This window comes from Leucoraja erinacea, chromosome 3 (assembly GCF_028641065.1).
Source record: "Leucoraja erinacea ecotype New England chromosome 3, Leri_hhj_1, whole genome shotgun sequence".
Classification (NCBI taxonomy): domain Eukaryota; kingdom Metazoa; phylum Chordata; class Chondrichthyes; order Rajiformes; family Rajidae; genus Leucoraja; species Leucoraja erinaceus.
This window is the reverse complement of record NC_073379.1, coordinates 38,786,643-38,801,408: the sequence shown is the minus strand read 5'-3', so window position 1 is coordinate 38,801,408 and position 14,766 is coordinate 38,786,643. Positions and strand designations below refer to the sequence as shown.

Below are 14,766 nucleotides of genomic sequence, written 5' to 3'. Positions count from 1 at the left end.
TCAGCTGTTATCAGGCAACTGAACCGTCCCCTCACCAGCTAGAGTGCAGTGCTGACCTTCCAACTACCTTTGAACTATCTTTATCTTGCACTAAATATTGTACCCATTATCTTGTATCTGTACACTGTGGATGGCTTAATTGTAATCATGTATAGCCTTTTCTTTGACTGAGGAGCACACAACAAAAGACTTTTCACTATACCTCAGTACGCATGACAATAATAAACTAAACTAGTGCTTTTATTAAGTTACTGTTGCTAACTGTTGCAGTTTGTTTACTGTCACAACAGGTCCACAGCAGACGCTATCTCTCTGGCACTAAACTCATCTCTGGAACATCTAGACAACTAGGACTCTGAAGTTAGACCTATTTATTAACTATAGCTCTGCCTTCAATACCATAATCCAATCTCCAAACTCTGATATCTAGAAATCAGCACCCTCTCTGCCACTGGATGCTTGATCTTTTTGACCCACTATCAATAAATGAGTGGATGTTTCCCTTTTTCTTCCCAACTTTAGATAGCACTCTTTCTTTCAGTTTGTGTCACATCTACCCATTTATTCCTGCCATGCCACTCTTGCTGCCATTCGTATAGTCTGACCTGCTAGCCATGTCCCAACAGATCAGATATCATGACACAGGCTTTATAGCATTAGCAACACTTTATACAAATAAGCTTATCTCCCCTCCATACCATTTTCTTTCATCCTATTAGGGACATTGGCCTTGTTCCTCCCACTGCTCCCCTGTCCATGACCCAACGTTTTCTCAGTTCTGTTCTGACCAGACCTCTAACTTTTGAAGAAGGGTCTCGAGCTGAAATGTTGCCTATTCCTTCTCTCCGTAGATGCTGCCTCGCCCGCTGAGTTTCTCCGGCACTTTTGTCTACCTTCGATGTTTCCAGATCTGCAGTTCTTTCATAAACATACCTCTAACGTTAACTATTTTCCCTCCTAGATGTTGCCAGATTTGGTGAATTTCCACAAGCATTTTCTGCTGTTTTTCAATTACAGACAAATTAATTATTTGGCTGAACCTGAAGTGTATTAAAATGCTATAGAAATGCAAGTCTTTTGAATCCTTTCTCTGGGCGGGAGGTGGTTAAGGATATAGATATTTGGATTTGGGACATTTTACTGGGTTAAATGTAAATGCTGTCAGTTCTGACCATTTCAGCAGAACAAATCCCTGCACTATTCAGCAGTTTGCTTCGGCTCCGCATGGCGTGCAGCGAAATAGCAGCAGCCCATAGACGCGACGCTATATATAGGAGCTGCCAGCGCTTCTCGTTCCCCGGCTCGGATTTCATACGGAAGTGCTTCGGAAATTAGAAAAGTTCCTTTGCCCAGCCGCTTACTCGCATTCCTCAACCCGAGAGAAGCCAGATCCGAATCGAGGAAGCGCTTAAAAGGGAAATTGAGACACTGAGTACTTTTGGCAATTTGTCGGTTTGTTTTCTACAGTGAGTGATTGTATAATGGCATCCCAAGCGAGGATTCTGTGTCAATCATCGCCGTCACTTGTAACCCAGTAACTCTTTCATCAACAGCACGGCGGGTATCGTTGCTGCAGACAACAAAGGTGGTTACAGTGGCTGGGGACAAGCTGGGGACAAGCTTGTGTGGGAAGGAACTACAGATAGGCACAGAATGCTGGAGTAACAGGAATAGGTGATGTTTCGGGTCGGGTGTGAAGAAGGGTCTCGACCCAAAACGTCACCTATTTCTTTTCTCCAGAGACGCTGCCTGACCCGCTGAGCTACTCCAGCAGTTTGTGTCTATCTTCGGTGGGAACGTTACATATTGCCACAAACACACGTACTCATGACAGACCCCACCGGCCAGATTTATAATATCTCCAAATTCACAAAATATCAAATCTCAGCCAGGATATGCAGAATATGTTACATAAATAATACATAGATAAACAGAAATATGTCTATATCCTATGGACCAAAATAATAGAGGATATCGCTCCACCGATCTCTCTCCCTCTCCAGTGTATGGGAAGTAATATAAAGGTTTTCTGATACAATATATTTCACTGGAATAAATACAAAAGACATTCGATACATATACTATAAATAAATATTCAAATCTTTCTAACCAGTTGGTTATATAGCGTATAACAAATAGACACCGGCATTTAAACGGAATTAAATACACAAAGATATCTTATCAAGGAGACCTGGGCGAAAAGATGGTTCGAATTGCTCAACTCAGTGGTTTGCTGGTTACATGCGCACCGAATTCTCCGGTGCCCCAGTAAATGGGGAGGGTTTCTGATTACCCATCTCGGGTTTCTGGTCGTTGATATTTTAATGCCCACCCCTGGTACTTCGAAGAGAGAGAGAGAAAGAGATTTGTCGAAGAGCTGAGTGTCACAGTCCATCAGACGGGACAGGTTGAAACCGAAGCCGAGAAGATACATCTTCTTCCAAAGTGAGGCGAGAAAGGTTTTGGAGATCCACAGAGGACTGTCTACCCGTCCGAGCTGAACGATAGGATAGTCTCCTGGGTTGAAAGATTCCTGGATTAAGGGCCAAAGTTGACACAACACAATGAGAGCTGACAACATCAACCCTCGGACCGGGCTGGTGGTAGCTTTGGTCAGCGTCTTCCTAGTCTTTGGCTTCATGTTCACCGTGTCCGGTGTCAGAGGAGAGACTCTGGGCAACGTCCCTCTTATTGCCATCGGCCCTGCCATCTTCTTGCCCGGACTAGCTGCCATACTGCTGGCTAAGAAGACGGACGGCTGTTCCAAATGGCCCAGATGCAGGGATCTCTTCCGCAAAGGAAGCGCCGAGGACCAGCTCTTGGATGGGCCGAGTGTCGAGGGGAACTTGCAGGACGTGTCCAAGAACTCGACCAGGTCCCACACCCCGGACGTGGAGGGAGGAAGCTTCGCCGTGGACAACAAGATGAGCGACCAGGAGGCGGCCAGAAAGTACTTGGAGACTTACTACCCGTCCGATGTTTTCAACTACTGCGCATTTGCCCGTCTCTGCTCAAACCGGTACAACTCCTTCTACACGAGTGTCTACTCCACCCGGGACAGCGTGGTCTACTCGCCCCGGGACAACGTACCCTACGGGAGGTACTATTGCTGTTACCCTAGCCCCGGGGAAGCCCCTCACGTCAGACTTTGTTTGGACTACGAGACCATAGTGTGAGAAATCAGGGGTTTCTGAACATGGGGGCGGACAATTCCGAGGCGCAGCCCCGCTTGTCAAATAGCATCTGCGCCCAAACATGTTCCACTGTTTCGCCTTGGTCCATGGGTGGTCCTTTCGACGCGCTGATAACTGGGGGTTTGAGTCAATTAGATATTACAAGGCGTGTACTGTGAATTATAACTGATGTGAATATAATTATGTCACCCTGATGGACACTAGGGCAATCCAGTTGTAAATGTTGTCAAATATCTATGTCCAACATGTGTGCCGGCAAGCATTAGCAGTCTCTTAACCCTTTGCATTGCTTTCTGAAGCTTTTTATGCCAATCAACTATCTTATAATTAAGACATTTTAAGACTGGCGTGTGTGCGTTTACTTAGGGACTGTTTGCCCGAGGTATATTAGGGGAGATGATTTGTAATGTGGCGATGACTGGGTAATTCACTGTGAAACGATCTTGCTGGCAACCTCGAGGTAGCTGGCTGAGGTAGATGTTATTACCGCGCTTGTATGTTAATCCGTTCACTGTAATCCATTCATTGTATTATTTTTCTGGAGACATCATCCTGCTCCAGTTAATGAAATTGCGGAAGTTTTTACCAAACGTTCTGTTTCTTTTGCTATCCGAGTATTCAGTTTTCTGGTCAATAGGCTGCTTGCCACGAGTGATATTAGATACATTTCTTCACCCCCCCCCCACTCCCACTCATCGGTTGTTGTCAATAGACAAATACTCCGTTTTACGATGCGCAGCGAGGCTGCAATTTATGATCACCTATGACGGAAGGAGAGAAAGACGTGCATTTTTGTAGCGCCTGTCACATCCCGCTGGATAAATCCCAAAACACTTTACAGCCAATTAAAGCGTAGTCACCATTGTTATGGAGGACTCTGTGTAATAAATATATAATTTTCTAATACACCCAATGGTTTCATTATTTCTTACTCTACTTGGATGGGATACAGAAAGTGTACCATTTGTGAAGGGAAGGGAAACCTTTCTAGTTTTGATTTATCATTTAAGGGAGAGAGTGCTGGTAAACAGCTCAACCAAAACGATGAAAGCTATTGTGGAAGAAGGAACTGCAGATGCTAGTTTAAACCGAATATAGACACAAAATGCTGGAGTAACTCAGCGGGACAGGTAGCATCTCTGGGGGAAGAAATGGGTGACGTTTCGGATCAAGGGTCTCGACCCGAAATATCATCATTCCTTCTCTCCAGAGAACCTGCCTGGCCCGCTGAGTTACTCCAGCTTTTTGCGTCTATATTTGATGAAAGCCATTGATTGATTGATTGATTGAAAGAGACAGCATGGAAATAGTCCCTTCAGCCCACGCTGAGCATTGATCACCATTCACACTAGTTATATGTTATTCCTACCTTCGTACCCCCTCCCTACACACTAAAGACATTTAACGTGCAAACCTGCACGTATTTGGGATGTGGGAGGAAAACGGAGCACCCAGAGGAAACCCACCGGGTCACAGGGAAAACGTGCAAACTCCATATAGACAGCACCCGAGCTCAGGATTGATTGGGGTCTCTGGTGCTGTGTGGCAGCAATTCTGCAGCTGCGCATTTTACTGTCCCTGCACCATTATATCGCCCCAGCACTAACCCTGTTTTTCATTGCACAGGTGCTACCTGACGATGAGCATTTAAAAGCCTTCTCTGTTGAACCTGCTGTTTAGCGAAGCTAGTGATTGGGGTTATCACATTGTTAAATCCCATCAACTGTTCTTCCAATATCACTTGAGCTCTCTTCGGTAGGTTTTTAAAACATGATTACAAAAAAGGCCCCTTTAAGTAGCAATGTTACAAGATTTTGAGATTTTATAAATCAAGTCTGCAATTTTTCCCATCAGATAAAGCATAAAAATAAATTTAATTTGACACCTAATTCACTTTCATATCTTCAGTATTAAAAAAAGTTATGGCCATTTTCAAACTCGGAAATTAGCATCTTGTTCCCTATTGCTTTTCCATTGACTTAATACAAAAGCTGTGATCGAGGACAGTCAAAAGCCCATAACTTTCTTAAAAATTAAGAGAACTGAAATAAATTTTCAGTTATTATAGATTGAAGCATTCTGAAACAAATATGAAACAATCTTACTTGGATGACCTGAAATTAAAGCATATAATTAGATAGTATTGTTATATAATTGTAGCTAATTACAAAATTTAATTACTAGATCAAAACATCTATCCATTTCTTAAGAAAAGATTAACATTTTTAAATAGCCTAAGTGTCCAAATTACATTCACACAAGAATTCACAATATAACATGATTTTTAAATCATTGTCATGAATTTATAGGCCAAACGGAAGGAATTTAGTGTTTAATTCCATAAATTAATGGCCATTTTAATAATCTTGCGAGTGAGATTTTTTGGAATGCGATAGTTTGGAACGTTGCAGTTGCGGTGAATTTAAACCCCATATCGGCAGGAAAAACATTGCCAGTTCGTATATTTACATAATCACATTTTCAGCAGCAGGTCAACCTGCTTAAGCAAGCCCTCACTTCCATCCCTTGTATGCATTGGAACTATCACTTCCCCCCTTCTGCCTCATCCCTGCTCCAATAAGGATCAGGTGGCCGGTTTAGCCAGATAGAAGGATATCAAATGATGAGATACATAGATGGGGTGAGTGTGGAATTCTCAGAGAGTTGTGAGTCTGTGGAATTCTCTGCCTCAACAGAGGGCGTTGGATACCAGCTCTCTAGATACTTTCAAGAGAGAGATAGATAGAGCTCTTAAAGATAGCGGAGTCAGGGGATATGGGGAGAAGGCAGGAATGGGGTACTGACTGGGGATGATCAGCCATGATCACATTGAATGGCGGTGCTGGCTCGAAGGGATGAATGGCCTACTCCTGCACCTATTGTCTATTGTCTATGGTAGATAGTCTGAAGCTTTTTCCAGAGTAAAAATGTCAAAGACTAGAGGGCATAAGTTTATGGTCAGTGGGGGGAAATTTACAGATGTGAGGGACAAGTATTTTTACAGGAAGGCTGGTGGGGATCTGGTACGCACTGTCAGGGATGGTGGTGGTGGTGGGTGATAAGATAGTGGCATTTAAGAGGCTTTTAGGTAATCACAAGCACATACATGAATAGAGGGATATGGATTACATACAGGCAGAGGAGATTAGTTTAACCTGGCATCATGTTCGGCACTGACATTGCTGGCCAAATGACTTGTTGTTCAATGTTGTGTTATTCACTGTCAACTTGGTTGGACCACATAAAACAGAATCAGGACAACACGATGGCACAGTGGTAGAGTTGCTGCCTTACAGCAGAGTCATGGGTTCAATCATGATTAAGGAGTGCTGTCTATGTGGAGTCTGTACCTTCTCCCCATGACCTGCATGGGTTTTCTCCAGGAGCTCCTGTTTCTTCCCAACTCCAAAGGCATACAGGTTTGTAGGCTAATTGACTTGGATACATTGTAAATTGTCTCTAGTGTGTATGGGGTAGTGTTAGTATTGCTGGTCGAGTGCGGACTTTGGTGGGCCGAAGAGCCTGTTTCCGTGCTATATCTTTAAACTAAACTAAAAAACTTGCACTGCTCTGCCAGACGCCTCCTAATTCCAGAAACATGCTGCAGTGCAAAGACGAGCCCAGCCTATTTCTGCCCCTGTAAACTACCCTTTAAATCCCTTGTGTAGGAAAGGACTGCAGACACTGGTGTATACCAAAGATAGACACAGAATGCTGAAGTAACTCAGCGGGTCAGAGTATGAAGAAAGGTTCCAACCCGAAATGTCACCTATTCCTTTTGTCCAGAGATGCTGTCTGATCTGCTAAGTTACTCCAGTATTTTTTGTCCATCTTTAAATCCAGTCTGAAGAAATGTCTTGACCTGAAACGTCACCCGTTCCTTCTCTCCAGAGATGGAGCTGCCTGTCCTGCAGAGTTACTCCAGCTTTTGGTGCCTAGTTTCAATCTATAAATCCCTTGTTTTTGTCACCTTCACATTTTACAAGTGGGAGCACATCATGAACTTCTTCACCTCTGATGCTTCCCTTCTTCTCTCACTCTCCACCCAGCGCCAAATCTCCAGCTTTCCCCTGTTTCTCTCCCAACCGATTATCTGGGAGTTAGATGTGGCCCTTGTGGCTAAGGGGATCAGGGGGTATGGAGAGAAGGCAGGTACAGGATACTGAGTTGGATGATCAGCCACGATCATATTGAATGGCGGTGCAGGCTCGAAGTTCCGAATGGCCAACTCCTGCACCTATTTTCTACGTTTCTATCTCCCATTTACTGGTCACCAACTTTCCATCCTGACCCCGAGTTAATTAATGCCATTAATGGTTCATGTCCTGCCCTGTTCCTTCAAATCTCTTATCATCTTTGTTCTTTCAGAAACATCAAGCTTTGACCGCCCTGTCCCATCTGCAGTTTCCCCTTCCCTCCAAGGTCCTGGAACACACTGACCCTGTCTACAGCTTTCATGAAACTCTGTTTGAATCCTTCCAATTAAGTTTCCGCCCCTGCCACAATACAAAAGCAGTTTGTTTGAAGTCATTCCTTGCGTACCATTTGTCAGTGGCTGCAGTAATCCAGCCCTCCTCATCCTTCTTCATCTTTGCACAGACTGATCAGACCATCTCTTCAATACCTGTCCTCATTGTGGAGATGGCTGAGTCTACCCTCACCTGCTTCCGTTTATTTCTATCACCGTATTACCTGCAATGTCCACGCTCCCCGCTTCTGCACTACCTGTCAGCTCAACCAGAGATCTGTCCTTGTCTCTCTGCATTCCTTTTCTCACCCACAAACTGCCTCTTAAGTTACATCATCGGAAAACACAGCACCTGTTTCTACCGGCTTCCCAGGTTCATCTCACTACAACTTCTCTTGATCCCTTCATAGATTATAAATTGACCAACCGATTATCTGTCAATAACAGGCAAGTACTCTATGGGTACATCACTCACAAAAGGTTTCCTTCCTAGTCACAGACTATATCGACTTGGAAAAATATTGCCATTTCATCATTGTCACTGACAAAATCCCAGGACGCCAGCATTGTGGGAGTACGTTTAACCAATGCACGAAAGCCATTGAACAAGGTATTCCCAACTGTGGTGTTGGACAGCAAGAGGGCAATAAGTAGAGATCCAACGTGTTTATTGATGGATTCCGTGGAAAGGAGATAAGTAAAATGTGAGCCGGATCGGTATGGACAAGTATGGTCAAAAGGCATGTATCCTTGCTGTATGACTCTGACTCTTTCAGTGGGTCCATGCTCTCTGGACTTTAAAATAATGAGACCTTAAACTCATTGAATCATACAAGATGCTGAGAGGACATGACAGGGTACATGCTGAGATAATGTTTTCCTACTGGGTCAAGTCCTGTATGGAAGGCATACTCGTGGGTTAAAGCCGAGAGATTTATTTCTTTGCTTGGTTACCAACCTTTGGAATTGATTCACTTGGAGTGTTATAGTTACATAAAATAGGAAGAGTTTACCAATGCTACTGGGTTTGAGGGATATTGCTCCAGAACAGTGACACAGCCTTGCAAACAAAATCCGATATTCTAACACACACATAACAGTGCGCCTCTTTATCTCTCAATGCCCTCCCTCGGTTGTTTCAATAGATTTTCTGCTCTTATCACATATTTACACTGGTTATCTTTCCCCTATTCTCTCAGTCTTGATGCAGGGTCCAGGCCCCAACACATCGACAATCCCTTTGCCTCTGCAGATGGTTCTGGATCTGCTTAGTTCTTCAAGCAGTTTAGTATCTGCTCCAGATGCCAGCATCTGCAGATTCCAGACAAAATGACTGTCAGGAATCATTTGCAGTGCTAAATTTATTGTCAGGCAGACTGCTAAGTGGACCTGCATTATCTGAATAAAGAAAGCACACACAAAAATGATATTAAAGACTGAAATTGGTAAGATTTCTGGACTTAAGAAGAATCTTGGACAATGAGTAGAAAGAAAGTATACTATCTTTAATTGGACTTTATCTTGCAGTAAATTTTGTAACTATCCTTTATCTGTACACTGTGGACTGCTTGATTGTAGTCATGCATAGTCTTTGACTGGATAGCATACTACAAAAGCTTTTCATTGTACCATGGTACATGTTATATTAAACTCAACTAAACTAAAATGTCAAGGCGAGATCTGCCATAATTTGATTGAATTATGGACCAAGCTCAAGTGGCAAAATCACCTTATACTGCTACATTTCTTATGATTATTTTTAAAGTACTTGGGAAGGTGTTGCCAAGGCTACCTACTGTCTCTCACATATAGTTATGTTTATATTTGGCTTTTAGGAGTTGCTTTGCAGAACAGCAAAGTACGAAAAAAAACTGAAGCCAATTCAGTGAAGAAGTTTATTGCAATCTTTTGAATGACAAATCCGACAATCTTTTGATTGGCCTATGGCCAATATTTATTCCACAATCATCATCACAGAAAGATTATTTCACTAAAGGGTGGTTAAGAGTTTTAATTTGCTCTCTGTGTGATTATACTTTAAGCAAATTAACAGCAGCATTTCCTAAATTGTTGTTGTCCCGAGGTTGTGAAAAAGACTACATACTGTAAATGACAAAGACATAAATCCAGTCTATAGTCTGAAGAAAGGGTTTGACCTGAAACTTCACCCATTCCTTCTCTGCAGAGATGCTGCCTGTCCCACTGAGATACTCCAGCAATTTGTGTCTATACAGTATTTGGTGTCAACCAACATCTGCAGTTCCTGCCTACAATTAAATGGACTTGGCTTTCTAATATATTTTAACTTTTTAACCCCTCTTGATGTCACTAATTGTGGAACCAAATAGCAGCAGCTTCTTCAAAAAGGTAATAGTCACAAACCAACATTCACAAATATTTTTCAGAACAATGTGCAATGAGAAAATCAAATAGAATTGTGTTGGTATGTCTTTTTTGATATGCTTCAATTTCTAAATACATCAGGTCCCTTACAATTTCACAGAGGATGTCACAGCACCTAAACATGCTTTGATGGATTATTTTCCTCATATGAATTCTCTCCCAATAGGCCTAGTTCTAGGCTGAGGGGTTTAGTTAACTAAATGAAGGCCTAGTTAGCCAGAGTTTTGAAGTGTAAAAGGCCAGGGACCAGGGTTGATGGTGTCAGTGTAGGAGAGCGGCCGTTTGGAAGTGTGAGATGGAGAATTGTATTTACTCTTAGTATTGTAAACCGTGGAAGTTCTCAACCCCAATGGACAATGGAAGCTCAGCAGCAATGCACAGTCAAGAGGGAGCAATACATTTAATTGGTGGGAATCAAGAAGTTTGTAGGCCGGGAGGCAAAATGTAGGTATGTTACAAAACCTACCTGAATCGTGGCTGAGCATCTGCCCTACCCCGTGTGCGCGATTTTGGCGCTGTTTAGAGGGGGCGGGTTTAAAACGCGATTTTTACTAGGCTGTTGCAATCGAAAATGTTCAGCCTAGTAAATCATTAACGGAAAATCGCTGAAAGACCCCGTCGCAAAAGGTATTATTAGTTTTTATGGCCTTGTATAATAGTTATAGTAGTTTAAAAACCACTCTCTAAACTCGCAACCTCTCGCAGCCCCAGGGTTTTATAAAGCAAACAATTAAAGGTATGTACCTTATTTTTACATTAAATGGGGCTTGTATATAACCCTGTTTATAAAGTTTTCTATAGCGAGTAGTTCATTTTGGGCTCTTTATATCCCGCAGTATTTTTCTGGGCATTTGAGGGCACAAATCCACTGCAATGTGAACGTTCTAAACCAGCGCGTTCACACGAACCCACTAGAAAGCCGATTTAAATTGACTTTAATTTACAGCAATTGAACACAAAATTCCATCCATTTGGCCTATAAATTGATGTAAATGAGATTTAAAAATCATGTTTTATTGTGAATTATTTGTGAATATTATTTGGACACTTGGGCTATTTAAAAATGTTAATCATTTATTAAGAAATGGATAGATGTTTAGATCTAGTAATTGAAGTTTGAAATTAACTACAATTGGGTAACTAACTAATTATATGCTTTAATTTCAGGTCATCCAAGTAAGATTATTTTATATTTGTTTCAGAATGCTTCAATCTATGATAACTGAAAATTTCATTCAGTTCTCTTAATTTTTAGAAGGTTATGGGCTTTTGACTGTCCACGATCACAGCTTTTTTGTTATGTCCATAGAAAATCAATAGGGAACAAGATGCTAATTTCCGAGTATGAAAATGGCCATAGCTTTTTTATTACTTGAGATATGAAAGTGAATTAGGTGTCAAATTAAACGTATTGTTATGCTTTATCTGATGGGATAAATTGCAGACTTGATTTTTTAAATCTCAAAATTTTGTAACATTGCTACAAAATGGAGATGCAGTTTAAGGACAGTTACTATATTATTGGTCTTAGGAGCCGAGCAGGCTCAGAGCTGAATGGCCTACTCTTGCTGAGTGTGTCCTCATGTCCTTAGGTACACAGAATATGTTACCTCCACCCTGAACTATTAAATAGTTCTTCAGTATATGAAACACAGTTATTAACTGTATGTGTGACTATTATTATTATTATTAAATATTATTATTAATGTTTTATGTTTTATGTGTTATTCCTACTGTCACTGTATGTCATGTTGTTACTTGCAGGCGGAGCACCAAGGCAAATTCCTTGTATGTGAATACTTGGTCAATAAACATATTAATATACACTACAAGATAATTACATCACAACTAAAATGATTCAAATGATATAATTGACCAGAAGTGTTTATGTTCAATTTCTGAAACTTCAGGTTCTTGTTTTTAGTTTAGTTTAGAGATACAGCGCGGAACCAGGCCCTTCGACCCACCGGGTCTGCGCCGACCAGAGATCCCCGCACATTAACACTATCCTACACCCACTAGCATTTTGTGCATTTACCAAGCCAATTAACCTACAAACCTGTATGTCTTTGGAGTGTGGGAGGAAACCGAAGATCTTGGATAAAACCCACAAGGGGCATGGGGAGAACGTACATACACCGTAGAGACAGCACCCGTAGTCGGGATCGAACCCGGGTCTCCAGCGCTGCATTCGCTGTAAGGCAGCAACTCTACTGTTGCGCCACCGTGACTGCTTTAAATCAGATCCAATTTTTAAACAGACTTCGCGTACACAAAATAATCTATGTCAAGCCTTCCATTAGGAGTGTGATATCGGGAAACATACCTCACCCAAGAGTAGCAGGGAATAGTTGTGTGTTGAGCCCTTGGCATTGTCAGAAGGGTGTGGAGTTCACATTCTATTCCAGAGACCTACACATAACATTTAGGCGGACATGTGGTATGTAGTACTGAGAGAGCACGTTACTGTCGGAGGGAGCACAGGACTGCCAGAGGGATCATCATTTGAAAGAGATATTAAACAGAACCTCAATCTGCACTCCCGGATGATGCTGAAAGATCCAGTCACACTATCCCATGGAAACTCAGGGCAGTTGATGGGGGTGGCACGGTGGCGCAGCAGTAGAGTAGCTGCTTTACAGCACCAGTGACCCGGGTTTGATTCTGACTATGGGTGCTGTCTGCACAGAATTTGTAGTTCTTTCTGTGACCGCGTGGGTTTTCTCTGGGTGGTCTGGTTACCTGCTACCCTCCGTGCAGGTTTGAAAGTTAATTGGCTTCTATAAATTGTCCCTAGTGTGTAGGTTGGTGCTAGTGTACGGGATGATCGGTGGTCGGCATGGACTCAGTGGGCCGAAGGGCCTGTTTCTGTGATGCATCTCTAAAGTCTAAAGCAAAGTCTCCCTGATACCGTGGCCAATATTTATCCCCTTCTCAACATTACTGAAAGTGATCATCTGGCAAATAGGATATTGCTGAATCTGGGAGCATTGTTGTTCGCAAACTGGCTGCTATATTTTTTACATTATAGAAACATAGAAATTAGCTGCAGGAGTAGGCCATTCGGCCCTTCGAGCCTGCACCGCCATTCAATATGATCATGGCTGATCATCCAACTCAGTATCCCGTACCTGCCTTCTCTCCATACCCCCTGATCCCCTTAGCCACATCTAACTCCCTCTTAAATATAGCCAATGAACTGGCCTCAACTACCTTCTGTGGCAGAGAGTTCCAGAGATTCACCACTCTCTGTGTGAAAAATGTTTTTCTCGTCTCGGTCCTAAAAGACTTCCCCCTTATCCTTAAACTGTGACCCCTTGTTCTGGACTTCCCCAACATCGGGAACAATCTTCCTGCATCTAGCCTGTCCAATCCCTTAAGAATTTTGTAAGTTTCTATAAGATCCCCCCTCAATCTTCTAAATTCTAGCAAGTACAAGTCGAGTCTATCCAGTCTTTCTTCATATGAAAGTCCTGCCATCCCAGGAATCAGTCTGGTGAACCTTCTCTGTACTCCCTCTATGGCAAGAATATCTTTCCCCAGATTAGGAGACCAAAACTGTACACAATACGCCAGGTGTGGTCTCACCAAGACCCTGTACAACTGCAGTAGAACCACCCTGCTCCTATACTCAAATCCTTTTGCTATGAATGCTAATATACGATTCGCTTTCTTCACTGCCTGCTGCACCTGCATGCCTACTTTCAATGACTGGAGTACCATGAAACCCAGGTCTCGTTGCATCTCCCCTTTTCCTAATCGGCCACCATTCAGATAATAACAGATTATAACAGTAAACATACTTTAAAAGTATTTCATGAGCAGTAAAGCACTTTGGATGCCATAAAGCCAGGAAAACAACAGTCTAAACACAATTCTTTTTTTGTAAAGTGGCTCCTAATAAAGTGGCTTCCATTGTAGTGTACTTTAGATAATGATTTAGTCAATGTTCACTCCACACAGTTGTGCAGTGGGGTTTGAAGCCATAAAGGGCCTGTCCCACTGTGGCGATCTAATTTACAAATTTAGAAGAGTTTGCTCTTGACTCAACCTCGCAGCATGGTCGACACATGGTCCTAGAAGGTCACTGGAACTCTCCTTCATGCTCGAGGGAAGTTCCCGCATACTCGAGGCCTCAGTTTGGTCGAGGAAAAGTTTTCAGCACGTTGAAATATTTTCCGCGAGTAAAAATTGGTCGGCATGGTTCTTTTGAACTCGTAGAGCAGTGGAGTGGGTCGCTAGGCAGTCGAGGTATCCGTATGCAATCTCCTTTGCTGACTGGGCATTTTAATTGGCTCATTGGAGTTTTCAGAACCAAGGAAAACCGACCGGTAATGTTAAATGCCTGCTAAACTTTATTAAAAGTTGGCTGGCTTCTTAAAAATGTCTCCACTCCTGCTACCCCCTTCTCTCCTCTTCTCTCCCCATCTCTCCCCCCCGCGCTCTCTAAAGGACTTACCGTAACTGTGCCAGCCGTCTTTTACCTTCCTGTTCATCGTGGGTGTGAATTTCAGACAGCGCTCCCCCACTTTCCCTGGCCCCCGCCTTTGCGATGTGTGTGTGTGTGTGTGTGTGTGTGTGTGTGTGTGTGTGTGTGTGTGTGTGTGTGTGTGTGTGTGTGTGTGTGTGTGTGTGTGTGTGTGTGTGTGTGTGTGTGTGTGTGTGTGTGCAGACAGTCGATCTGGCTAGCGGTTTCATCAC

At 42.7% G+C, this 14,766-nt stretch overlaps 1 protein-coding gene across 1 annotated transcript; it reads left to right on the top strand.

The window, feature by feature from the left end:
- The first annotated feature begins 1,830 nt into the window (after positions 1-1,830).
- On the top strand, positions 1,831-4,085 carry LOC129695484 (transmembrane protein 215-like). Its single transcript, XM_055632460.1, has one exon. The coding sequence runs from the start codon at positions 2,565-2,567 to the stop codon at positions 3,174-3,176; it is 612 nt and encodes a 203-aa protein (XP_055488435.1). The 5' UTR covers positions 1,831-2,564; the 3' UTR covers positions 3,177-4,085.
- Positions 4,086-14,766: the final 10,681 nt, after the last annotated feature.